Source organism: Podarcis pityusensis (assembly GCF_964106645.2).
Source record: "Podarcis pityusensis genome assembly, chromosome: 8".
In the NCBI taxonomy this organism is placed as follows: Eukaryota; Metazoa; Chordata; class Lepidosauria; order Squamata; family Lacertidae; genus Podarcis; species Podarcis pityusensis.
In genome coordinates, this window is record NC_138033.1 from 7,268,237 (window position 1) to 7,293,710 (window position 25,474).

The window sequence follows — 25,474 nt, forward strand, 5'->3', positions numbered from 1 at the left end:
GTTAAGAACGGACCTCCAGAATGAATTAAGTACTTAACCTGAGGTACCACTGGGATTACATTCTCAGCCAGAGTCTCTGGGGTGGGGCAGATGTTCACTTGAGCACCTATCGTTTTAAAGGTAAAGGTAAAGGTACCCCTGACTGTTAGGTCCAGTCGTGGACGACTCTGGGGTTGCGGCACTCATCTCGCTTTATTTGCCGAGGGAGCCGGCGTACAGCTTCCAGGTTACGTGGCCAGCATGACTAAGCCGCTTCTGGCGAACCAGAGCAGCGCACTGAAACGCCGTTTACCTTCCCGCCAGAGTGGTACCTCTTTATCTACTTGAACTTGATGTGCTTTTGAACTGCTAGGTTGGCAGGAGCAGGGACCGAGCAACGGGAGCTCACCCCGTGGCGGGGATTCGAACTGCAGACCTTCCGGTCAGCAAGCCTTAGACTCTGTGGTTTAGACTAAGGTTACCATACGTCCCCGTTTCCCGGGGACAGTTCCCATACAAAATCCATTGAAGTTGAAAAGTGTCCCTGGATTCATTGAAAAAAATCTAGTAACCTTAGTTTAGACCACAGCGCCACCCACGTCCCTACCTCTCGTTTTAGGCATTCCTATTTATTATTAATTAAAGCTATGGTTTTCCCAGTAGTGACGTATGGAAGTGAGAGCTGGACCATCAAGAAGGCTGATCGCCGAAGAATTGATGCTTTTGAATTCTGGTGCTGGAGGAACTTTTGAGAGTCCCATGGACTGCAAGAAGATCAAACCTCTCCATTCTGAAGGAAATCAGCCCTGAGTGCTCACTGGAAGGACAGATCCTGAAGCTGAGGCTCCACTACTTTGGCCACCTCAGGAGAAGAGAAGACTCCCTGGAAAAGACCCTGATGTTGGGAAAGATGGAGGGCACAAGGAGAAGGGGACGACAGAGGACGAGATGGTTGGACAGTGTTCTCGAAGCGACCAGCATGAGTTTGACCAAACTATGGGAGGCAGTGGAAGACAGGAGTGCCTGGAGTGCTCTGGTCACGAAGAGTCGGACACGACTAAACGACAACAAGAATTAACATTAATTCTTAGATTTAATTCATCAAAAGATCACACGATTCCTAATGAGGATGATATGGTGAGTCGAACATAAATGTCCACGTAGCCAAGCATTTTGTACGCAACCCATCAATATGTTCGCCAGGCGGCCCTCACAACAGCTCTGCGAGGTTAGGCCAGTGTTTTCATCCCGCAGAGAAGGGAGCTGAGAGACACAGACTTCCTTAGTTTGAAGCTCAGGTGAGATTTGAACTGAGCTGTGAAAGGGCTTTGCCCTCACCCCCACAATGGGTGTGTAGGCACACTGATCCGCAATGGGTCTTGGCTGGTGCAAAACACACAACTCAGCCAGAATTTGAAATGGGGACCACCATTCACAGAAACCGCTTTCCTTCACCTTGCCACATGCACAGAAAAACCTCAAATATGGAAGCATGGGAACGATGGTGGAATATGGATATAAAATTTACAGCATGTTATGGTCTAAGAGAAAATCATATGAAAGCGATATATTGACAGTATCTAACACTGAGTAAGTTGTCAAAAATATACAAATCTCAATCGAATAAGTGTTGGAAATGTAAAGAAGAAAGAATATTCTTTTTATCATATGTGGTGGTCTTGTAGTATGGTTAAAGCTTACTGGGAAATGATATATAATGAAATGAAAAGGATGTTTAAAATAACCTTTGTAAAAAAAAAAAAAAAAAGCTGGGGGTTATATATGTACCTAAAATGTATAGAAACTTATTTATGTATGGTACTGCAGCAGCAAGAATGTTACTTGCCCCAAAAGAAGCAGAAGACCCAGCAAAGGAAGAATGAATTCAAAAACTTGCAGACTTTGCAGAACTGGCAAAACTTACTGGAAGGATAAGAAACCAAGATAACAAACTTTTTATAAAAGAATGGAAATGGTTTATTGAGTATTTACAAACAAACAAGAAAAGACCGCTGCTTTGAAGGGCCCGAAACGGCTTGCGTCAAAATCAAGTTATGGGGATGGCTGACGCCTGTAAGGCGCACAGCTCATTCCAATGACCAGGAGTCAGCGCTTACAGGAGTCAATATTTGCAATGTTGCAGGCACCACAAATCACACACGCCATGTCAGCTGGGGTTTCATCACAAATGGTCAGGAAGCCTACTAAAAATAGAATCATAGAACCGTAAAGCTGGACGGGATCCCAGGGGGTCACCCTTCACGGCCTAGGACCCACGTACCTCTCCCGGTATGCCCCACGGAGGACCTTAAGGTCTATAAATAGCAACATCCTAGTGGTCCCGGGCCCTAAGGAAGTCAGATTAGCCTCAACCAGAGCCAGGGCCTTTTCAACACTGGCCCCGGTCTGGTGAAATGCTCTGCCTCATGAGACCAGGGCCCTGCAGGATCTGATTTCTTTCCGCAGGGCCTGTAAGACAGAGCTGTTCCACCTGGCCTTTGGCTTGGAATCAACTTGATCCCCTCCCCCTCTTTCCTTTTTCCTTCTGTGATGGAACTCCTCTTTGGGGACTTCCCTGGCTTTTTTCTGGCCCATGTAGGACCAGTCTGGATAGTTGGCCTTGGTGAAGACTTGACGTTTTCATCCCCCAAAAAGTTTTTGATTGCGTTTCCACTGAAATGAGGTTGCATTTTAATGTTTTAATGTTGTATTTTAATCTTATTCTTTAAGCTGTATTTCAATCAATTGTTTTATATTTGGTGTTAGCCGCCCTGAGCCCGGTCTTGGCTGGGGAGGGCGGGGTATATATAAAATTATTATTATTATTATTATTATTATTATTATTATTATTTCTAGTCCAACCCGCTGCAAGGCAGGAATCTGACACAAGTGGAAGAGCTCTTCCCAACTGTGGTTTCCAGGCACTGGCATTCAGAGGCATGCTGCTGCCGACAGGGGAGAGAGAACGTGGCCATTAGTATAAGGTTACCAGACGTCCCTGTTTCCCAGGGACAGTACCTAGATTTACAAGTCAGTTCCCCTGACAAAATCCATCTATTTAGTAGGAAGTTTAAAAGTGTCCCCGGATTCATTTAAAAAAAACTGGTAACCCTAGACAGCATCTTAAAAAGTAGAGACATCACCTTGCCAATAAAGGTCCGTATAGTAAAAGCCATGGTTTTCCCAGTAGTGATGTATGGAAGTGAGAGCTGGACCATAATAAAGAAGGCTGATCACTGAAGAATTTATGCTTTTGAATTCTGGTGCTGGAGGAGACTCTTGAGAGTCCCATGGACTGCAAGAAGATCAAACATGTCCATTCTTCAGGAAATCAGCCCTGAGTGCTCACTGGAAGGACAGATCCTGAAGCTGAGGCTCCAATACTTTGGCCACCTCATGAGAAGAGAAGACTCCCTGGAAAAGACCCTGATGTTGGGAAAGATGGAGGGCACAAGGCGAAGGGGACGACAGAGGACGAGATGGTTGGACAGTGTTCTCGAAGCTACCAGCATAAGTTTGGCCAAACTGCGGGAGGCAGTGGAAGACAGGAGTGCCTGGCGTGCTCTGGTCCATGGGGTCACGAAGAGTCAGACACGACTAAACGACTAAACAACAACAACCTTAGTAACCATTGATCCCATATCTTCCATGAATTTGTCTGGCCCCAATTCCTTCCAATGCACACAGCATTATCTTCAGAAAACACGTTTCAAAGAAGATGTCGGTCGTTCCAAAGCCCCCAGGTGTCTTGCATGGCTCCAGCCCCTTTGGCAAGCACTAATGAAGGAACACCCCCCCCCCCCGCATGTTCAGCATACTTTAGCCATCCATTCAGGCTAACAAACAGCGGATCACACACACACACAACCGCCACTTCCTTTCAACTAAGCGCCTGTTTTAAATCCATACGCGTGACTCATGTTTCCAACTTTCACCTGGATGTGCTTCCCCTCAACTTGCTTTCGACGCGGCTGTTTGTTGACAGCCGCGTTCCTGAACGCCAGTAGCTGCGTTAAAGGAAATGGAGCCTTTGAGTTTAGGGGCAGTCTACCTCGGAGGACTTGTAATGCTGGGAACAGAGAAACGGAGGGGGTGTGTGTGTGTGTGTGTGTGTGTGTGTGTGGCTGCTGTTGACCTTTTCTTGCGATCTTCCAGGAGGCATCCGGCTAGCCAGCCGGCCAGGATGCTGAAGGAGCAGGGCTCCTCTTTTGCTTTCCTATAAGCAGCTCAATCATAGCTGTCAACTTTCAGATTTGAAAATAAGGGATCAGCAGTCTCACCTGTCCCGGGGACAGTCTACGGGATATCTAACAATCCAGGAGAGCAGCGGGAAACGGAGCTGGAATAAGGGGATTTCCCACAAAAAAAGGAAAGGTTGACAGCTATGAGCTCAACATGGGTGACCACAGAGCAGCAGGCCCAGACAGAGGGGGGGCCATATGGGCCACTTGGCCCGGACCTCCGATTCCAAAGGGGGCCTCTGTCAGAGTATTTATCTATAGTGGTACCTCAGGTTACAGTAACAGACTCCGCTAACCCAGAAATAGTACCTCGGGTTAAGAACTTTGCTTCAGGGTGAAAACAGAAATTGTCCTCCGGCAGCGCGGCAGCAGCAGGAGGCCCCATTAGCTAAAGTGGTGCTTCAGGTTAAGAACAGTTTCAGGTTAAGAACGGACCTCCAGAACAAATTAAGTACGTAACCAGAGGTACTACTGTATTTTCCATTTTGTCTTTATATGCAGATACGGTTCAAGCCTCGAAATAAAATTACCGTATTTTTTGCTCTATAAGACTCACTTTTTCCCTCCTAAAAAGTAAGGGGAAATGTGTGTGCGTCTTATGGAGCGAATGCAGGCTGCGCAGCTATCCCAGAAGCCAGAACAGCAAGAGGGATTGCTGCTTTCACTGCGCAGCAATCCCTCTTGCTGTTCTGGCTTCTGAGATTCCGAATCTTTTTTTTCTTGTTTTCCTCCTCCAAAAACTAGGTGCGTCTTGTGGTCTGGTGCGTCGTATAGAGCGAAAAATACTGTATTTGTCAGCATAACTTTTGTGAAAATTATTTATATACTTATTTATAAGACTTCAGTTATCCCATAGCTACCAACTTTCAGATTTGAAAATAAGGGATCAGCAGCCTCACCTGTCCCGGGGACAGTCTACGGGATATCTAGCAATCCGGGATAGCAGCGGGAAACAGCACTGGATTAAGGGAATTTCCCACAAAAAAAGGGAAGGTTGACAGCTATGAGTTATCCCCAGGGTAAAAAAAAAAGGGGGGGCCACATTATCTACCTGGCCCGGTCCTCTGCCTGACTCTGCAAGAGCAGAGCAGCAGAGACTGCAGAGGTGAGCCAAAGGACCCACTGCCTGCCCCCTGCCTTCTCCACCATCCCACAAAAGCTACCAACAAGAAGGGCTGCACTTTCCCGGGAACAATAGGACTGCCTCAGCCAAGTGTTAGTCAGCACTGGATAAATAGGAAGGGGTGTGGAGGGAACCTGGCATATTCTTAGTCTCTGAGAGGGAGAGAGAAATAGAACAGGGATCTAAGCTATCAAAGCACACAAGGTCCCTTTGGATAACCCAGACAGCTGCCAGAAGCTGGCTAAATTAGGGGGAGGGGAGGCAGAAGGGGGTATCCCCCCCATGCTACCCTGCAGGGCTAAGTTGGGCTGCCATGGCGCTCCTGGCAGGAATTTTGTGCCTGCCACAGCTGCGTGGCCCCAAGAACATCCTGAAACTTTTCCCAGCATGCGGCAGGTGAGGCACTTCCAAACTTCGTTCGGATTCACTCACACGCCGGCAAATTTTTGCCACACGGTTTGTGGAGTTGGTGCTTTTCCACAACAAACCCACTTTTTTCCCCTTCAAAAAATAAAATGAAATTCAACATCCTGCATTACGGAAAGGGGAGGGAAATGTGAGATGAAAACTGCTTGATGTCCCAACAAAAGAAAGAATTGATGAGCTACGCAGAGTTGGCTAAAATGACATACAAATTGCGGGACAAGGACAACTGTGACTTTAAGGAAGAGCTTTTTACAACTTATCTAAAAAGACAACAAAATGAATTGGACTCCTTGGCAGGTTTTGAATAAACGTACACAAATTTGTTAGTTGATAACATGGTAGATAGGTAATGTTAGAAAATGCAGAGAGTAATATGTGCTGAGAAATCAGAGAGAGGAGCTGAGGGAAGTCTCTGGGGGCGGGTTTGAAGCGGGGTGGGGAAAAAGGGGGAAAATAACGAATATGATATGTTTTGACAATTTGTTATGTGGAATTTGTTAATAAAAACATTTAAAAAGAAAAAGAAAAAGAAAAGAAACTGCTTGGTGTGATGTCATCTAACCTGTGAACCGCGCCCTGAGATCTACAGATGAAGGGCGGTAAACAAATTTTTTATATATATATATATATATATATATATATATATATATATATATACCTTCCTGCAAACAAATCAGAACGAATGCTCAGTAAAGAGCTGATATAATAATAATAATAATAATAATAATAATAATAATAATAAATTTTATTTATATCCTGCCCTCCCCAGCCAAAGCCGGGCTCAGGGCGGCTAACAACAATAAATGTCGTATAACCTCCCTCCCACAAACATTTATCAAGCAAGCCAAGACTAATGCTCAATAAACAGGGAGTCTGGAAGAGGCAATGCGGCGACATGGGGAAATTCAGCTCTTGAATTGCACAAGGACTACGCTGGGTGGGAATCAATGGAAACAGCATCAAGTCAATGGCGTCAAAGGAGATGCATGGGAGCTTATTCCTGAATGGGAGAAAACAAGTCCCAGAATCTGGGCCGCAACCTTATGGCTACAGAATCATAGACTTGTGGAATTGTAGAGTGGAAGGCCACGGCCCTCCAATGCAGGAATCTTTTGCCTATACACACACACACACACACACACACACACACACAGTGGTACCTCGGGTCACACCCGCTTCGGGTTACAGACACTTCAGTTTACGGACTCTGCTAACCCAGAAATGGTACCTCGGGTTAAGAACTTTGCTTCAGGATGAGAACAGAAATCGCGCAGCAGCTGCGGGAGGCCCCATTAGCTAAAGTGGTGCTTCAGGTTAAGAACAGTTTCAGGTTAAGAACAGACCTCCGGAATGAATTAAGTTCTTAACCTGAGGTACCACTGTGTGTGTGTGTATATATATGTGTGTGTATATATATATTAGGCCAACAGGGTGGCAGCTGTTGAGCAGAGCATAAAATTCACAATTGCCTCTGCCTGGAAGGGGGGGGGGGTCAGGCCGCCCTGGGTGTCATCACTGAGGGGGGTGAGAAAATGGCAAAAATACATTTTTAAAAATTGGGCTCGCAGCACTTTTATATATATATATATAAAAATAACTCCCGCATGCACCGCACCCCCCCTTCCTACGCCACTGGGAGCTAGGTGAGGCGGGGGGGACTGGGTGCCACACCGCAGGGCCTGCAGCGTCTCTCCTGAGGGGGAGGCGATGGGCACACTGCCTGCAACCTCCTGTTGAATGGTTTCTTTAAATGTAAAGGTTCACCATTGTTCCACCTGATGTGTGTGTCTTTAAGGGGCCAGAGCAAAATACAGTGGTGCCCCGCAAGACGAATGCCTCGCAAGACGGAAAACCCGCTAGACGAAAGGGTTTTCCGTTTTGGAGGTGCTTCGCAAAACGAATTTCCTATGGGCTTGCTTCGCAAGACGAAAATGTCTTGCGAGTTCCTGCGGGGTTTTTTTCCTTCCCCCCCCCTTTTTCCCAAGCCGCTAAGCCGCTTATCAGCTGATCCGCTAAGCCGCTAAGCCGCTTAACAGCTGATCGCTAAGCCGCTTATCAGCTGATCCGCTAAGCTGCTTAACAGCTGATCCATTAAGCCACTAAGCCGCTTAACAGCTGATCCGCTAAGCCGCTAAGACGCTTAACAGCTGATCTGCTAAGCCACTAAGCCGCTTAACAGCTGATCCGCTAAGCCCGCTAAGCCGCTTATCAGCTGATCCGCTAAGCCCGCAAAGCCGCTAATAGCGCTAATCCGCTAAACCGCTAATGGGCTTGCTTCGCAAGACGAAAAAACCGCAAGACGAAGAGACTCGCGGAACGGATTCTTTTCGTCTTGCGAGGCACCACTGTAACAAGACCCAGCTTTACAGCTGTGAAACATAGCAGGTGCTGCTGAGTTGCATTGATTAAGCTGTGTCAGCAATTGGGTGTAGTCCAGGGGTCTGCAACCTTTAAGACAAAAAGAGCCACTTGGACCCGTTTCCGAAGAAAAAAAAAACGGGAGCCGCAAAACTCGTCGTTATAAAAATAACTTTTTTGTCACTTTTTTAAAAATTATTTCTTTGTTTGACCCCTCAGAATTACTCCTCCTCATAGAAATAAACGTTAAATTAACAAGTTACCTTTTTGTGTGTGTGTGTTCTTCACTCCCCTTCCAAACAGTGACCAGCGTACATGCCCCATTTCAATGCGGTGACCAGCGTACGTGCCCCTTACAATGTAGCGGGCGGGCGGGAAGGTGACGTCGGGACAGTGCGTGACTAACGCACGCACCACCCCCATGCGACGTCACAGCCAGTACAGCGCCCGCCACAGTGGGGAGTGTCGGGGCGCACAATGCGCCTCCTCCCCTCGCTAGTTTCCGCCCCGGAGCCGCGGCAAAGGTGTAAAAGAGCCACATGCGGCTCCGGAGCCGCGGGTTGCAGACCCCTGGTGTAGTATATAAGGGGCAGCACCTAGCTCTCCCATTACCCTGGGGGATGGGTTGGTGGTTGGGTCATGTTTGTTTGTTAATGTATTTAGTATAAAAGTAGTTTTTGTTTTTGTAATTAAAACCTTGTTTATGTACTTTTTGAGTCCCTTTTTAATGCATGGTCTCTCCAGCAAGCTCTCTGCAGCGCTACCATACTGCGAATAGCCAACACCTCCATGCTGCTTTTTCGAGCAGCGTGGGGCTTGCGTCTGCCCACCGCCTCAGCCGCCCTCAGCTGAGGGGGAGGCTGCAGAGAGGCTCCCCGCAGCGCGCCCTGCCTTGGCTTGCCCCGCCCCCATGGGCAGTTTGCCCCGCCCCCAGCTGCGGGACACACACACAGCACCGGGCACCCGAGCGACCACTTACGCCACTGCCTGGAGGGTAGGATTTGTTGGGGCTTAATTGTTTGACTGGAGCCACAGCCATGGCACCAGGACCAGTGTGACGCAGAAGTTACATAGAATCATAGAATCATAGAGTTGGAAGAGACCACAAGGGCCATCGAGTCCAACCCCCTGCCAAGCAGGAAACATCATCAGAGCACTCCTGACATATGGTTGTCAAGCCTCTGCTTAAAGACCTCCAAAGAAGGAGACTCCACCACACTCCTTGGCAGCAAATTCCACTGTCAAACAGCTCTTACTGTCAGGAAGTTCTTCCTAATGTTTAGGTGGAATCTTCTTTCTTGTAGTTTGGATCCATTGCTCCGTGTCCGCTTCTCTGGAGCAGCAGAAAACAACCTTTCTCCCTCCTCTATGTGACATCCTTTTATATATTTGAACATGGCTATCATATCACCCCTTAACCTCCTCTTCTCCAGGCTAAACATGCCCAGCTCTCTTAGCCGTTCCTCATAAGGCATCGTTTCCAGGCCTTTGACCATTTTGGTTGCCCTCCTCTGGACACGTTCCAGTTTGTCAGTGTCCTTCTTGAACTGTGGTGCCCAGAACTGGACACAGTACTCCAGGTGTCTCTGGGTGTGGGAGAACAAATTCTGACTCATTTGCAGCCCTCTCTCCTTCTCCCTGTCCACTGCACAGAGATCCAGAAAGCGAAAAACAAGTCAAATAATTGCCATTACTGTATAAAGCATGGGTAGGCAAACTAAGGCCCGGGGGCTGGATCCAGCCCAATCGCCTTCTCAATCCGGCCCGTGGACGGTCTGGGAATCAGTGTGTTTTGACATGAGTAGAATGTGTGCTTTTATTTAAAATGCATCTCTGGGTTATTTGTGGGGCATAGGAACTTGTTCATATTTTTTTAAAAAAATATAGTCCGGCCCCCAACAAGGTCTGAGGGACAGTGGACTGGCCCCCTGCTGAAAAAATTTGCTGACCCCCTGGCATAAAGGAATCCTGTATTCCTAGGACAAGCTTGCAAAAAAACGTGTCACTCGCTTATGGTGAGTAAAAATGGCCTCTGAATGACCAGGGTTGGGGGTTTTTTTGTGTTTTCTTTTTGTAAACTAGAAGAGAGCTGTTTCTTCCCACATGCCTTATTGGATTTTTGATGTGCCCAAGTGATTTAAGGCCAAACTATGCTTGGCCTTAAATCACTGTGGTATTTTCAAAGCTCGCTTAAACTGGCCACTACGCATGTCCACGGAGCCAAAATCCAGGCAAAGGACTCGTGCAAGTTTCCTACTCAAAGTCCCCCCAGCTGCTTGCAGCACAGTCTGGATCGGGACCCACACGGCTGCTTTCCCTTCATAATAAAACGCAAGCAGCCAGCTTGCTTTTCTGAAAAGTGTGTTTAGTGTAACCTGAAGTTTCCCCCTTGTTAAGTGCAGGTAGATGAGCTCCTTCACCTCTTTGTGGGCTAGGAACTTGAGAGATCTTCCTAGCACGCCTGCTCTGGGAGCCCTCGGGATTCCACCCCCAAGGACAAATTTATATCCAGAATTTCTCCCAAATTTTCCATGAGTTAGCCCTGCTGCTTGTTCCTCTGCCTTTTAAAGGCCTCCCCCGTTCCGAAACTGCCCCTTTGCCTCCTGCTCCCCTTCCTGTTGGGTGCTTCGTTCCTTTCCTGACCCTCTTTGAGCCTGGGGGTTGGGGAGGGAACCAGACAGCGGCTCCCAAATCTGGATAAATCTTGGCGAACACATATTGTGGCTGGAGCGTAAAGGCCATGCCTGCGTTCCTCTGGCCTGCTTATCAGAAGGAGTGTTTCCTGCTATTGAATCTGTTTCCCTAGCTGGCCAGCCCAGGCTGAGTTTCCTGTTCCTTTTCCGTAGCTTGGCTTTTGAAAAATAGGGAGTCTTCAGTAATTACCGTATTTTCCGCTCTATAAGACGCACCAGACCCCAAGACGCACCTAGTTTTTGGAGGAGGAAAACAAGAAAAAAAAGATTCGGAATCTCAGAAGCCAGTACAGCAAGAGGGATCGCTGTGCAGTGAAAGCAGCGATCCCTCTTGCTGTTCTGGCTTCTGGGATAGCTGCGCAGCCTGCATTCGCTCCATAAGACGCACACACATTTCCTCTTACTTTTTAGAAGGGAAAAAGTGAGTCTTACAGAGCAAAAAATACGGTAGCTAATTGAGAACCGCTGCCTTAAGTAGTTGTTTTAGCTAGGGCAAACCCAGCCAGTTGCCCAGGATATAATAATACAGTGGTACCTCGGGATACATATGCTTCAGGTTACATACGCTTCAGGTTACGGACTCCGCTAACCCAGAAATAGTGCTTCAGGTTAAGAACTTTGCTTCAGGATGAGAACAGAAATTTTGCTCCGGCGGTGCGGCGGCAGCAGGAGGCCCCATTAGCTAAAGTGGTGCTTCAGGTTAAGAACAGTTTCAGGTTAAGTACGGACCTCCGGAACGAATTAAGTACTTAACCTGAGGTACCACTGTAGTAATAATAATAATAATAATACCACAAAGTTGCACCAACACCACTTGGGCTGGCGCATGGATGCACACAAACAAACATACAGGATCGAGCTGCAAGCCTTTCATCGCTGACCTGGGTTCTTGACATGTGTGCATGGAGGAAAGAGATATGTGTTTATTTATTTATTGCAAGTGACCTCTGGGAGGAGGGCAGAGAGAAGAGACGCCATGGTGCGTCTGCAGTAGCACAACAACCGGAAACCTTCATCTGCCCCGGCTGCAACAAAACATGTCTCTCCCGTTTCGGTCTCTACAGCAAACAGCTGGCGCTCCAACCTTCCCGCAGTTTGACTTCACTCACAAAAGAGCACTCCTCCGTTGTCTCCCGAGATAAGACAGATGTATTTATTCCCCGACTTTTTCTCAGAGGAGCTCCAGGCGGACTATACATGGTTCTCCCCCTTCCCGCTGAATCCCCACAACAACCGTGTGAGGTAATAGGTAAAGGTAAAGGGACCCCTGACCATTAGGTCCAGTCGTGACCGACTCTGGGGTTGCGGCGCTCATCTCGCTCCATTGGCTGAGAGAGCCGGTGTACAGCTTCTGGGTCATGTGGCCAGCATGACTAAGCCGCTTCTGGCGAACCAGAGCAGCGCACGGAAACGCCATTTACCTTCCTGCCGGAGTGGTACCTATTTATCTACTTGTACTTTGAGGTGCTTTCGAACTGTTAGGTTGGCAGGAGCAGGGACCGAGCAACGGGAGCTCACCCCGTCGCAGGGATTCGAACCGCCGACCTTCTGATCGGTAAGCCCTAGACTTTGTGGTTTAACCCACAGCGCCACCCACGTCACTGTGTGAGGCAATAATAATAATAATTTATTATTTGTACTCTGCCCATCTGGCTGGGTTTCCCCAGCCACTTTGGGCGGCTTCCAACAAAGACCAAAAATACACTAAAAGGTAGGCTAGGCTGAGAGACAGTGACCGGCCCTTAAGGATTTGAACCCAGGTCTCACGGGGTTCCGGTACAACACCCCAACCATTACACCACACTTGCTCTTGGAAGACAGTCTTGGCGGAGCAAAGTCCCGACTTGCAGCGCGACTGTGGGCAGGAATCTGCAGCTCTCTCAGCTTTCAAGAATGCTGGAGGGCTGTGTTTCCACCCTGGCCAGACCTCATCACATACAAAGGGTTTCCTTTCCCTCGAAGGGGAAGGGGGGGTCCTTCCCGGAAGCTGCAAACAAACAAGGCACCTGCTCCCTGTTGCCAAGGCAACAAGAGCGGAGGCCTTCTCTCTCTCTCCCTCTCCCCTGTCGCCACGACACCCCTCCATCGTTTTTATACTGGCGAGGATTTGCCAGCCCATCCCATAATCCGGCAATAAAGAGTGGAGGATGCGGAGGGAAAGCAGCTTAGCCAGGGGCTGTCCTGTCAGGGCTTTGTCTGCCCTTCAATCACAGCTTGGGATTATAGGGAGATGGGGGGGCAAGCCTGGGCACTCCGTGGCGAAGATGGGCAGCGTCCGCAACTGTGGGGTGCCTGGGGTCTTCGACGGCCCTAGACCCCTGCCACTGGAGTAGGGGGTACTTTGCTGGCCGGCCCAGCCACCTTACATGCTTGCACCGGAAAGAGCAATTGTAAATTAAGTAGTTCACTTTCTGGGTGCGGGGGGGGGGGGGGAGCAAAAAAAAAAAAAAAAGCAGAGACATCACCTTGCCAACAAAGGTCCGTATAGTTAAAGCTATGGTTTTTCCCAGTAGTGATGTATGGAAGTGAGAGCTGGACCCTAAAGAAGGCTGATCGCCGAATAATTGATGCTTTTGAATTATAGTGCTGGAGGAGACTCTTGAGAGTCCCATGGACTGCAAGAAGATCAAACCTCTCCATTCTGAAGGAAATCAGCCCTGAGTGCTCACTGGAAGGACAGATCCTGAAGCTGAGGCTCCAATACTTAGGCCACTTCATGAGAAGAGAAGACTCCCTGGAAAAGACCCTGATGTTGGGAAAGATGGAGGGCACAAGGAGAAGGGGACGACAGAGGACGAGATGGTTGGACAGTGTTCTCTAAGCTACCAGCATGAGTTTGACCAAACTGCGGGAGGCAGTGGAAGACAGGAGTGCCTGGCGTGCTCTGGTCCAGGGGGTCACGAAGAGTCGGATACGAATAAACGACTAAACAACAACAACTTTCTGGGAAGGTGTAGCCGATGGTGAGGTGGAGGACCCACATAGAGGGTCCCTAAAAAGTCTTGAGTTGGCCTGTAGGTGAAACAGCAGCTCAAGAAAGGAGGAGCTCAGATTAGGGGTATCTGAAAGCCGGGATAGGGACAGAGCAAGCCAGCTTCTTGCCTTCCAGATGTTTGGAACTATAACTCCCGGCAGCTCTAGCCAGCCAGCCAGTCAATGAGACGAACAGTCAGAGGCGAAGGGAGTTGTGGTCCAAAATGTCTGGAAGGCGTCAGGCTGGCGGTGGCTGGAGTAGCTAGGAGACCAAGAAGAAGAGACCCAAGGGAATGATAGGCAGAGAACGTGGAGGCCTGAGGGGAAGAGAAGATGGCAAGTTGAGGGAAGGCGAGGGGCTCTTTCAAACGACTTGAGCCGGGCCACAAATCAAACCGCACCAAAGTCTTACGGTTTAATGCCCATCTATAAGCTTCCCTGTCGGAGAGGCCGTAAAACCCACAAAAAACAACACTTCCCGCCCCAAATGAAACCCTCTCCAAGGCTGGTTCACAGATACATGTTCTTCACTTGAACAACTGCACCCTCAAGTGACAGTTGTGCACACGGGAATGCTATCATCGAATTGTAGAACTGTTGGAAAGTACCCCAAGAATCATCTAGTCCAACCCTCTGCAATGCAGGAATCTCAACTATAGCATCCATGACAGATGGCCGTCCAACCTCTGCTTAAAAACCTCCAAGGAAGCAGAGTCCACAACCTCTCATGGGAGACCGTTCCCCTGTCAAACAGCTCTTACTGTCAGAAAGCTCTTCCAGATGTTTAGTCTGAATCTACTTTCTTGTAACACGAAGCCATGGGTTCGAGTCCTACCCTCCGGAGCAGGAGAAAACAAGCTTGCTCCATCTGCCTTGTGACAGCCCTTCAGATATTTGAAGACGGCTATCGCATCTCCTCTCAATATCCCCAAGACTCAACTTTCTTCAGGGTACTGAGTTCATACATTCGGCTGCCAGTAATAATAATAATAATAATAATAATAATAATAATAATAATAATTTATTATTTATACCCCACCCATCTGGCTGAGTTTCCCCAGCCACTCTGGGCGGCTCTCAATCGAGTGTTAAAAACAATACAGCAGTGTGGAAGCGACGTTTTTGAAATTTATTCCCTGCTTCTGTATCCCGCCGTCTTTTGCCAGGAGCTCAAGGCTGTATCCATGGTTCTCCCCCTCCGCATTTAACCCCTACAAACAACCCTGCGGGGTAGGTTAGGCCGAGAGGTGACCTTCATGGCCAGGTGCGGATTCGAATCCTGCTCTTCCAGATCCTAGTCTAAGGCTCTAACCACTATACCACGCTGTCTCTGCATACAGACACGTATGAACAAGCTTTGCCCCGTCCCTGGTTTTGGGCCACCAGGAATGTACACCGTGTGAACCGCCAACGTTGTCAAACGTACAGAGAATTCCTTCCACCTTGCTGACCCTCCCAGCTGCCCGCGCTCACCTGGATAGAAGTCCTTCGATTTTGAGAGCTTGATAGTGGCTCCGGTTTCTTTCTGCAGTTGGACAATCGTTTGGCCTCCTTTGCCAATGATGGATCCGGCGGCATAGCTGGGGATCAGGACCTTGAGGAAGTACTCGCCATCCTCTGCAAGGGAAGGAACAGAAACAAGGCGTCAGGAAACACCATCTGAATCCCAGGGTGGACGAGAGCTGGGGCAGTCTCTGGCCACAACAAGAAAAGGCAGCCCGTGCCAACTTTCCAGCAAGGCACGTCATCGCGGGAGACAGGCGTATTGCATAGAATTCGGCCCGGACCGGCTTCTAGCGTGGCAACACAAAGTCTGCTAAAGGGGCAGGAGGTTGCAGCTGGCAAAGGGTCTTTGGTGGCAAAGGGGTGGAAGGAACAAGAAGCCCCGACAATAACGGACTGGCATTACAAGCGACAAGAATTTGCTGAAATGGCGCAGTTGACAAATACCCTGAGAGGCAATTCAAAACAAAAATTTGCGGAAAAGTGGGATAGATATAAAACATACGTTCAAAAATACAGTAAAGGTTCGCTATCTATGCTGGCGTCTGATTGACGTTGGAGTGAGACTGAGTTGAGAAATAAGACTAAGAGCACATATTGATATAGGAATATATTAGATCATATGTAAAGAAATATACAATAATAAGAGTACATTCATTTGTAAAAAAAGGAATATACAACAGGAAAGACAGGAAGTCTAGTGTGTTGGTATGTATATGATTTGGGGGAGGGTTGTTTCCCCCCCTCTTTGTTCTTTCTTTTTTTGTTTCATTTTCTTTCTAGGTATATAAAATTTGTATATAATTTTTGTATACTTGTTGGGAATTATATTATAGTAAGTCCTGTAATGTAATATAACAACGTTTACCGATGTAATATAAGAATGTTAACAAATACAGTGGTACCTCGGGTTACATACGCTTCAGGTTATAGATGCTTCAGGTTACAGACTCCGCTAACCCAGAAATAGTACCCCAGGTTAAGAACTTTACGTCAGGATGAGAACAGAAATTGTGTTCTGGTGGCGCAGCAGCAGCAGGAGGCCCCATTAGGTAAAATGGTGCTTCAGGTTAAGAACAGTTTCAGGTTAAGAACAGATCTCCAGAACGAATTAAGTACTTAAACCTAGGTACCACTGTAAATAAAATGAAATTATTTATTTTTTTAAAAGGGAACCAGTACAGGTGACCTATTCCCTGTAGCTATTATTAAGCAAGGCATCGCCACAGGCAGTTTGCGTCTTTGCCAAGAACCTAATGCATTATCCACAAAGGTACATCGGCAGACACCACAGCAGTCTGGTCCAGCATGGACCGAAATCCCCTCCTGCCATCTCATCTGAGCTTTCATCCCCACTGCCTCCAGCCAGGTGTCTAGGGCTGACAAGTGGCGGCAGCTATGTCTGCGATCACATCAACACAGATCTGGAAAGTTGAAGGGGGTGCCAAGGGTTGTCTAGTCCAGCCTGCCTGCCTGCGCACTGTCTCACCAGGGTGGTACATGCTCTGGTTATCTCCCACTTGGACCACTGCAGTGTGGTCTACGGGGGCCTACCTTTTTTTAAAATATATCTTTATTAATTTAAAATAAATACATTTATGAAAAACAGACGTACATACAAGTAAACAAACATGCAATCAAACAAACAAACAAACAAACAAACAAATAACAGAAAAATCAAACAAACCACCACACTATAAGATATAAGAAGATTAATATAATTATCATCATATATACTCCTGGTATTGAACACAATTATAAAATTTATAGAAAAGTAATTTAAAACTGACTTCCAATTAATCTCACTGTACTTTGTCTTATCCATTACTTTATACCACACATATTTCTTATATAATTTCTTTTTACCTCCCTGCAAACTTATATTTATACAATACAGGGATCAGTCTAATTCTGCCAGGATGTTTCCTTTTATTCCATAGTTTTATAAAGATTCTTTAAAGATTCTTCAATCCTTATAGACTTTTTGTTTTGGTTGGCCTCTTATTCTTCCTGTTGCTTTCGTCGGGCTACCTTTGAAGGTGATGTGGAAACCACAACTAATCCAGAAGGTGGCAGCTAGACAGGTGACTGTGAGCGACCGCCGGGACCACATAACACCGGTCTTGAAAGATCTACATTGGCTCCCAGTATGTTTCCAAGCACAATTCAAAGTGTTGGTGCTGACCTTTAAAGCCCTAAACAGCTTTGACCCTGTATACCTGAAGGAACATTTTCACCCCCATGGTTCTGCCCGGACACTGAGGTCCAGCGCCAAGGGCCTCTTGGCGGTTCCCTCCCTGCGAGAAGTGAGGTTACGGGGAACCAGGCAGAGGGCCTTCTCAGTGGTGGCGCCCACCGTGTGGAACGCCTTCCCATCAAATGTCAAAGAGATAAACTATCTGACTTTCCATAGACATCTGAAGGCTATCAGGAAGCTTTTTTAAAAAAAAAAATTATTGATCAATTTCCACATAACAAATTATCAAACCATATAATCACATACATCATTTCCCTCCCTTTCCCCTCCCCACCACGAAGGACTTCCTTCATCTCCTCTCCCTGATTTCTCCTCAGAATATTATAAAGGTAAAGGGACCCCTGACCATTAGGTCCAGTCATGACCGACAATGGGGTTGTGGCGCTCATCTCGCTTTATTGGCTGAGGGAGCCGGTGTACAGCTTCCGGGTCATGTGGCCAGCATGACTAAGCCGCTTCTGGCGAACCAGAGCAGCGCACGGAAACGCTGTTTACCTTCCCGCCGGAGCAGTACCTATTTATCTACTTGCACTTTGACGTGCTTTCAAACCGCTAGGTTGGCAGGAGCAGGGACCGAGCAACGGGAGCTCACCCCGTCGCGGGGATTCGAACCACCAACCTTCTGATCGGCAAGTCCTAGGCTCTGTGGTTTAGACCACAGCGCCACCCACGCCCCTCTGCATATTATAAAATTGTACATATCCTTACATATCTCTCCATCATGTTGTCAACCAATAAATTTGTGTATGTTCATTCGAAACCTGCCAAGGAGTCCAATTCATTTTCTTGTCTTTTTAGATAATTTGTAAAAAGTTCTCATTCCTCCTTGAAGTCACAGTTGTCCTTGTCTCGCGATTTGTAAGGAAGCTTTTAATGTGTGATGTTCTGTTGGAAGCCAGCCAAAGTGGCTGGGGCAACCTAGTGAGATGGGTGCCATATAAATAATAAATTATTATTGGTGTTGTTGTTGCTGTTGTTGTTAACCTCCTGCAATGGAAGCATCTCAAGCGTACATGAGAGATGTCCATCCAACCTCTGCTTAAAAATGTTCAAGGAGGCAGAGTCCGCCAGTTCTTGAGGGAGACTGTTCCACTGTCAAACAGCTCTTCTACTGTCCTAGAGACAGTGTCTTCTAAAAGCCTAGAATTCAGAGCTTCTTTGCGTTTTTCAACTCCCTTCCTTTAGGGTTTGTTCTATGGGGCCACCAGGTCTCAGATGCAGAGAAACTAGGCACCCTAAGCACTAGAGTTGATAACCAAACTAGTCCTCAAGGCTGCCAAAATTACCCAGCCATTTTTGCCCCTGCCCAGGCCTAGCAGGAAGACAAATGTTGGCATTCTGCCTGGTAGGTAACTGTTCAAAGCAGAAGCCCGGTGGCGCAGCCGAAAGCCCACCGACTCATAGTTAAAATAGTTCTCCGCCTCCTGCCGCCACTCGGTTTCTTCCCATAAAATGCCATAGCAAAGAAACCCAAACTGAATCCCTTTGATAAATGAAAGGTATGGAGTACAGAGTGCACACTGGGCACATTTATAGAAATATTTGCAAAACCGCTGACATTTCTATGCGCTGTTTATTTATGGAAACAGACATTTCTTACCCCAGAATTAATCCAGCACCTTAAAAAGCAGAGACATCACCTTGCCAACAAAGGTCCGTATAGTTAAAGCTATGGTTTTCCCAGTAGTGATGTATGGAAGTGAGAGCTGGAGTATAAAGAAGGCTGATCGCCGAAGAGTTGATGCTTTTGAATTCTGGTGCTGGAGGAGACTCTTGAGAGTCCCATGGACTGCAAGAAGATCAAACCTCTCCATTCTGAAGGAAATCAGCCCTGAGTGCTCCCTGGAAGGACAGATCCTGAAGCTGAGGCTCCAATACTTTGGCCACCTCAGGGGAAGAGAAGACTCCCTGGAAAAGACCCTGATGTTGGGAAAGATGGAGGGCACAAGGAGAAGGGGACGACAGAGGACGAGATGGTTGGACAGTGTTCTCGAAGCTACCAGCATGAGTTTGACCAAACTGCGGGAGGCAGTGGAAGACAGGAGTGCCTGGCGTGCTCTGGTCCATGGGGTCACAAAGAGTCGGACACGACTAAACGACTAAACAACAACATTCCTAAGTTTGTCCTGCCCTGTTTCTACATGATACTGCGACCAAACGACTAAACAACAACAAACCCAGAATTTGCCCCACTACACACACACAGAGTAGGAACAGCCCCATGCGCCATTGGCAAAGGCAGAAGGAGGTGATGCCATCCCAGGGCACCTTGCGGGCCTGGATTCAAACCCAGGGGTCTTTCAAGTCTTCCATGCGCCTGCGCTTCCTTCTCTCTTGACCCTCCTCTCTCTTCCTGCACGAGCTTTGCTCCCCCAGCTCCCCACGCTCGGCCACCCTCAAGGTCTCCTGCTTCCTCAAGCAACTTCACATATTTTCTCTGCCTCCAAATCTTTCTTCCTTTGCCCTTTCTCACACAACGGGGAAGGGCTGCACCTCAGTTATAGGACATCTGCTTTGCCTGCAGAAGGCCTCATGTTCAACCCCTCCTTCCATCTTCAAGAAGGGCCCGCCACGTCCCCTGTCTGAAACCCTGGACAGCCACTGCTAATAATAGGGCAGCTTCATCCTAATAATAATAATAATAATAATAATAATAATAATAATTTCTTATTTATACCCTGCCCATCTGGCTGGGTTTCCTAGCCACTCTGGGCAGCTCCCAACAGCATATTAAAATACAATAACCTATTAAACATTAAAAGCTTCCCTAAACAGGGCTGCCTTCAGATGTCTTCTAAAAGCCTGGTAGTTGTTTTTTTCTTTGACAACGGCGTTCCACAGGGTGGGTGCCACTACCGAGAAGGCCCTCTGCCTGGTTCCCTGTAACTTGGCTTCTCGCAGTGAGGGAACCGCCAGAAGGCCCTTGGCGCTGGACCTCAGTGTCCGGGCAGAATGATGGGGGGAGGAGATGCTCCTTCAGGTATACTGGGTCTTTGAGGCCATTTAGGGCTTTAAAGGTCAGCACCAACACTTTGAATTGTGCTCGGAAACATGCAGCTTGCCTCCCCATCACCAAATTCTCCCACACACTCGCGGCTTCATTTCCAAAACTGGGTCTCCCAAAGGAGCCCCAGACTTTGGGCGCTGAGACTCCCCTGAATGGAGGAGGAAATGGCAAGCACCTCAAGCTGCGATGCTAACACAGCCCAGAACCCCCCTGGGGGAGTCTGGGAATCACGTGACCCCAAACAGCCAATCTCCTGCTGTCGCTTGCTATAAAGTGCCACGCTTTTGCTGCACTCCTTCAGTTTGAGCATCCCACTGCTGAACAAAACATCTTGGCAGCCTTTGCCACCATGCCTCCTGGTATTCTTTACTCGGCCTTTGGACCTCAGTGTTTGGGCAGAACGATGGGGGTGGAGACGCTCCTTCAGGTATACTGGGCCTTTGAGGCCGTTTAGGGCTTTAAAGGTCAGCACCAACACTTTGAATTGTGCTCGGAAACGTACTGGGAGCCAGTGTAGGTCTTTCTAGACCGGTGTTATGTGGTCTCCAAAGGCCACCAGGTTGGTAAACGCTGCTTTTTTAGCAAACAGTCATCACCTCCATGTCATTCTTGTCTACTTCTAGAGGCCCATAACTTTTGGAAGCTGGATGCCGGGCTCACCGAACCACCGGTCTGAAGCATGCCCTCAAATTTGAAAAAATAATGATTGCACACTCCCAAGAAACCTGGACCCATTCAGACTGGGAATCGGTACCGGATTCCACACAAAGCTCCCCATTCCTTTGAGCGGCGTGGTGAGGATCAGCAACCTGAGATGGCAAAAAACCACAAAAAACCAGCTAAACTTCCTACCCGGCTATAATAAGCAGCCCCCTCATTTTCAGATGGGAGCACCTATTTTTATCTGGCCCTGGCGGAGGGGTTGTGTTGCTTTCCTGCGCAGAACTTACTCAAGATACAGGCCTGACCTACTTTTGCTTCCCAGTCCCACGCTGAGGAAGATGTTAATGCCGGGGCTGGCGAGAAACCTTGTGATAAGCTATTTGGACCCGCTGCTGTGTCCAGATTGCAAAGGTCCCCTGCGGTACTAAATCAAAGCCCTCTCTTGATGAAAACAGGTCTCTCTCGTTCTTTCGCTCTCCACTCCACTTCCCCGTCACTTTTTGTTTTTCAAAAAGATGCCAGAACAGAAGGACCCAAAGGGAGAGACGTCCTTCTGACTGGAGATCCAGGCATGTGCAAAGGTGTGTGTGAGTGTGTGCATGTGTGCACACTCATATCACACACACACACACACACACACACACACACCGGATCGTGCTTTTGATGTGGAAATTCCATATGGCACCTCCGCCTCCCTGAAATAACATGCAGCATGCAAATCACCGGTGTTGGAGCGTGTCGCATTACTCCAGCGCAAGCGCCATCAAGGTGAATGGGCTCAGTGAGACTCATGCAGGGGGGGAATTCTGGGGGGTGGGGCACCCCACGAGTCAGGTCTATGTGCCCCCATCTCTGCCACCCTTAAAGGTAAAGGTAAAGGGACCCCTGACCATTAGGTCCAGTCGTGGCCGACTCTGGGGTTGCGGCGCTCATCTCGCTTTATTGGCCGAGGGAGCCGGTGTACAGCTTCCGGGTCATGTGGCCAGCAGGACTAAGCCGCTTCTGGCGAACCAGAGCAGCGCACGGAAACGCCGTTTACCCTCCTGCCGGAGTGGTACCTATTTATCCACTTGTACTGTACTATGACATGCTTTTGAACTGCTGGGTTGGCAGGAGCAGGGACCGAGCGACGACCGCCAACCTTCTGATCAGCAAGTCCTAAGCTCTGTGGTTTAACCCACAGCGCCACCCGCGTCCCTCTGCCACCCTTAGGGTGGTCCAAAATTCACCACCTGGGGAAGGGCCGCAGCTCAGTTGCAGGGCAGGTGCTTTGCACGTAGAACGTCCCAAATTCAATTGCTAGCGTCCCAAAGCGTTGTCTTTTTTTCCTATTCTTTTTTTCAGTGACAGCCACCTACATATGCTCAACCCACAGGAAGAAATGGGCATGACCTAATGCGTTGAGCGTTAGTTGCGTCTAGGAGAAAACATGGGGATGTGGAAGGGCATGAGGAGGACCCCACCCACCTACCCAGGATAGCTCAGTTGGCAGAGCATGAGGCTGTTAATCTCAGGGTTGGGGGTTCGAGTCCCACCTTGGGCAAAAGATTCCTGCACTGAATGGGGGTGGACTAGAGGACCTTCATGGTCCCTTCTGACTCCACAATCCTATGATTCTCTCTTGCTCTTTTCCTGCACCTTCCTGTCCATATTCATAATAATAATAATAATTTATCATTTATACCCCAGCCACTCTGGGCGGCTTCTAATAAAACACTAAAATACAATAACCCAGTGGCGTAGCATGGGGGGTGCAGGGGGGGCCGGCCGCACCGGGCGCAACATCTGGGGGTTAGGGTTAGGGGGCACAAATCCACGGGTTAGGGGCGCAAATCCACGGGTTAGGGGCGCAAATCCACGGGTTAGGGGGCGCAAATTACTTGCCTTGCCCCGGGTGCTGACAACCCACGCTACGCCACTGCAATAACCTATTAAACATTAAAAGCTTCCCTAAACAGGGCTGCCTTCAGATGTCTTCTAAAAGTTTGGTAGTTATTTTTCTCTTTGACATCTGGTGAGAGGGCGTTCCACAGGGCAGGCGCCACCACCGAGAAGGCCCTCTGCCTGGTTCCCTGTAACTTGGCTTCTCGCAGCGAAGGAACCGCCAGAAGGCCCTCAGAGCTGGACCTCAGTGTCCGGGCAGAACGATGGAGGTGGAGACACTCCTTCAGGTATACTGGGCCTTTGAGGCCGTTTAGGGCTTTCAAGGTCAGCACCAACACTTTGAATTGTGCTCGGAAACGTACTGGGAGCCAGTGTAGTTTTTCAAAACCGGTGTTATATGGTCTCGGCGGCCGCTCCCGGTCACCAGTCTAGCTGCCACATTCTGGATTAGTTGTAGTTTCCGGGTCACCTTCAAAGGTAGCCCCACGTAGAGCGCATTGCAGTAGTCCAAGCGAGAAATAACTAGAGCATGCACCACTCTGGCGAGACAGTCCGCAGGCAGGTAGGGTCTCAGCCTGCGTACCAGATGGAGCTGGTAGACAGCCGCCCTGGACACAGATTTGACCTGTGCCTCCATGGACAGCTGCGAGTCCAGAATGACTCCCAGGCTGCACACCTGGTCCTTCAGGGGCACAGTTACCCCATTCAGTACCTGGGAGTCCTCCACACCTGCCCGCCCCCTGTCCCCCCAAAACAGTACTTCTGTCTTATCAGGATTCAACCTCAATCTGTTAGCCACCATCCATGTATGAGTGCAAGTCTATTTATCTATATACTATATTGCCCTTTCACCCCCAAATCTGGCTCATCTAACACTTTATTGCAGCCTATAATTGAAGACATATTTGACGATACTTTATATTTGACGATATTTGGGGTGGCTCCTATTTCGGCCAATATGGCCCGTATGCATATACACAGAAACAAACACCCATACTTGTCTGTAATTATTAATATTAATAATAATATTTTATTTATACGCTGCCTATCTGACTCGGTTTCCCCAGCCTCTCTAGGAGGCTCCCAACAAAATATTTAACAAAACAATAAAACATCACACCTTAAAAACTTCCCCATACAGGGCTGTCTTCAGGTGTCTTCTAAAAGTGATATAGTTGTCTGTTTCCTTGACATCTGATGCAAGGGCATTCCGCATAATAATACATACCCCCATAAGACGCACCTAGTTTTTGGAGGAGGAAAACAAGAAAAAAAATATTCTGAATCTCAGAAGCCAGAACAACAAGAAGGATCGCTGCGCAGTGAAAGCAGCAATCCCTCTTGCTGTTCTGGCTTCTGGGATAGCTGTGCAGCCTGCATTCGCTCCATCAGACGCACACACATTTCCCCTTACTTTTTAGGAGGGAAAAAGTGAGTCTCATAGAGCAAAAAATACGGTATGTAAGAAAACCTGTAGTCGGGAGTGGTGGGAGCCTGTTTGAACTTCACAGAATATAGACAGAATACGAAAGGGCCATACAGATTTCCCAAGCCCATTAGCACAACCCTAAGTAATAATAATAATAATAATAATAATAATAATAATAATAATTTATGATTTGTACCCCGCCCATCTGGCTGGGTCTCCCCAGCCACTCTGGGCGGCTTCCAACAAAGATTAAAAATACAAGGGGAACATATAGAGAGGCAGGTCAGTGCATTTGCTGCAAACTGAGCAAAATAACCTCAACCTGTAACCCATAGCTGTCAACCTACAGATTTGAAAATAAGGGACCAGCAGCCTTGAAAATAAGGGATCGGCAGCCCAAATAAGGGATTTTCAGAGCACAGGTATGTTCAACTTCTGAGCCCATCCGAGCCAAAGGCAGAAAGCCCAGCCAGCAACCAAACGAAGCCTCAAGCGGTGGTTCCCACAGCGCAGCAACCCAGCAAAGGGGATGCAGCAAGGAAAACCACCGTCACCTCTCCGCTGGGAAGCGCTGAGCAAAGGCGAGTCCCCAGGCAACGCGGCTGATTTGATCGGCACAAGGCATGCAAGCTCCATCCCCCAGTCGTTCTCAGACTCCTTATTGGGTGAGCAACACAGCCAAGCAACACAGTTGGGCCTCCCTCCTCCCTGGCCGGCAGGGAGGGAGGGAGAGGAGCTGCTTCCTTTGAAACCCGGGAAATTTAAGGGACATCATCAATAAGGGACAGCAGTGGGACACAGCGCTGGGATAAGGGAGTTTCCCGCCAAATAAGGGACGGTTGACAGCTATGCTGTAACCTCAACTTGTTTTTTTGTGCATGTTGCCCGGGACTGATGGAAGTGGTCGCCCAAAACGTCTTGAGGGCACCAGGCTGGGG

The 25,474-nt window shown here is 48.3% G+C and overlaps 1 protein-coding gene across 2 annotated transcripts in view; it reads right to left on the reverse strand.

Moving 5' to 3' along the window:
• The window catches only part of NOVA2 (NOVA alternative splicing regulator 2), a 68,581-nt gene that overhangs the window by 24,388 nt on the left and 18,719 nt on the right, over window positions 1–25,474 (reverse strand). For both annotated transcript variants that reach the window (XM_081018957.1, XM_081018958.1), the window contains exon 2: window positions 15,267–15,410. In XM_081018957.1, the coding sequence (XP_080875083.1) occupies window positions 15,267–15,410 (144 nt within the window). The remainder of the gene's footprint in view (window positions 1–15,266; window positions 15,411–25,474) is intronic.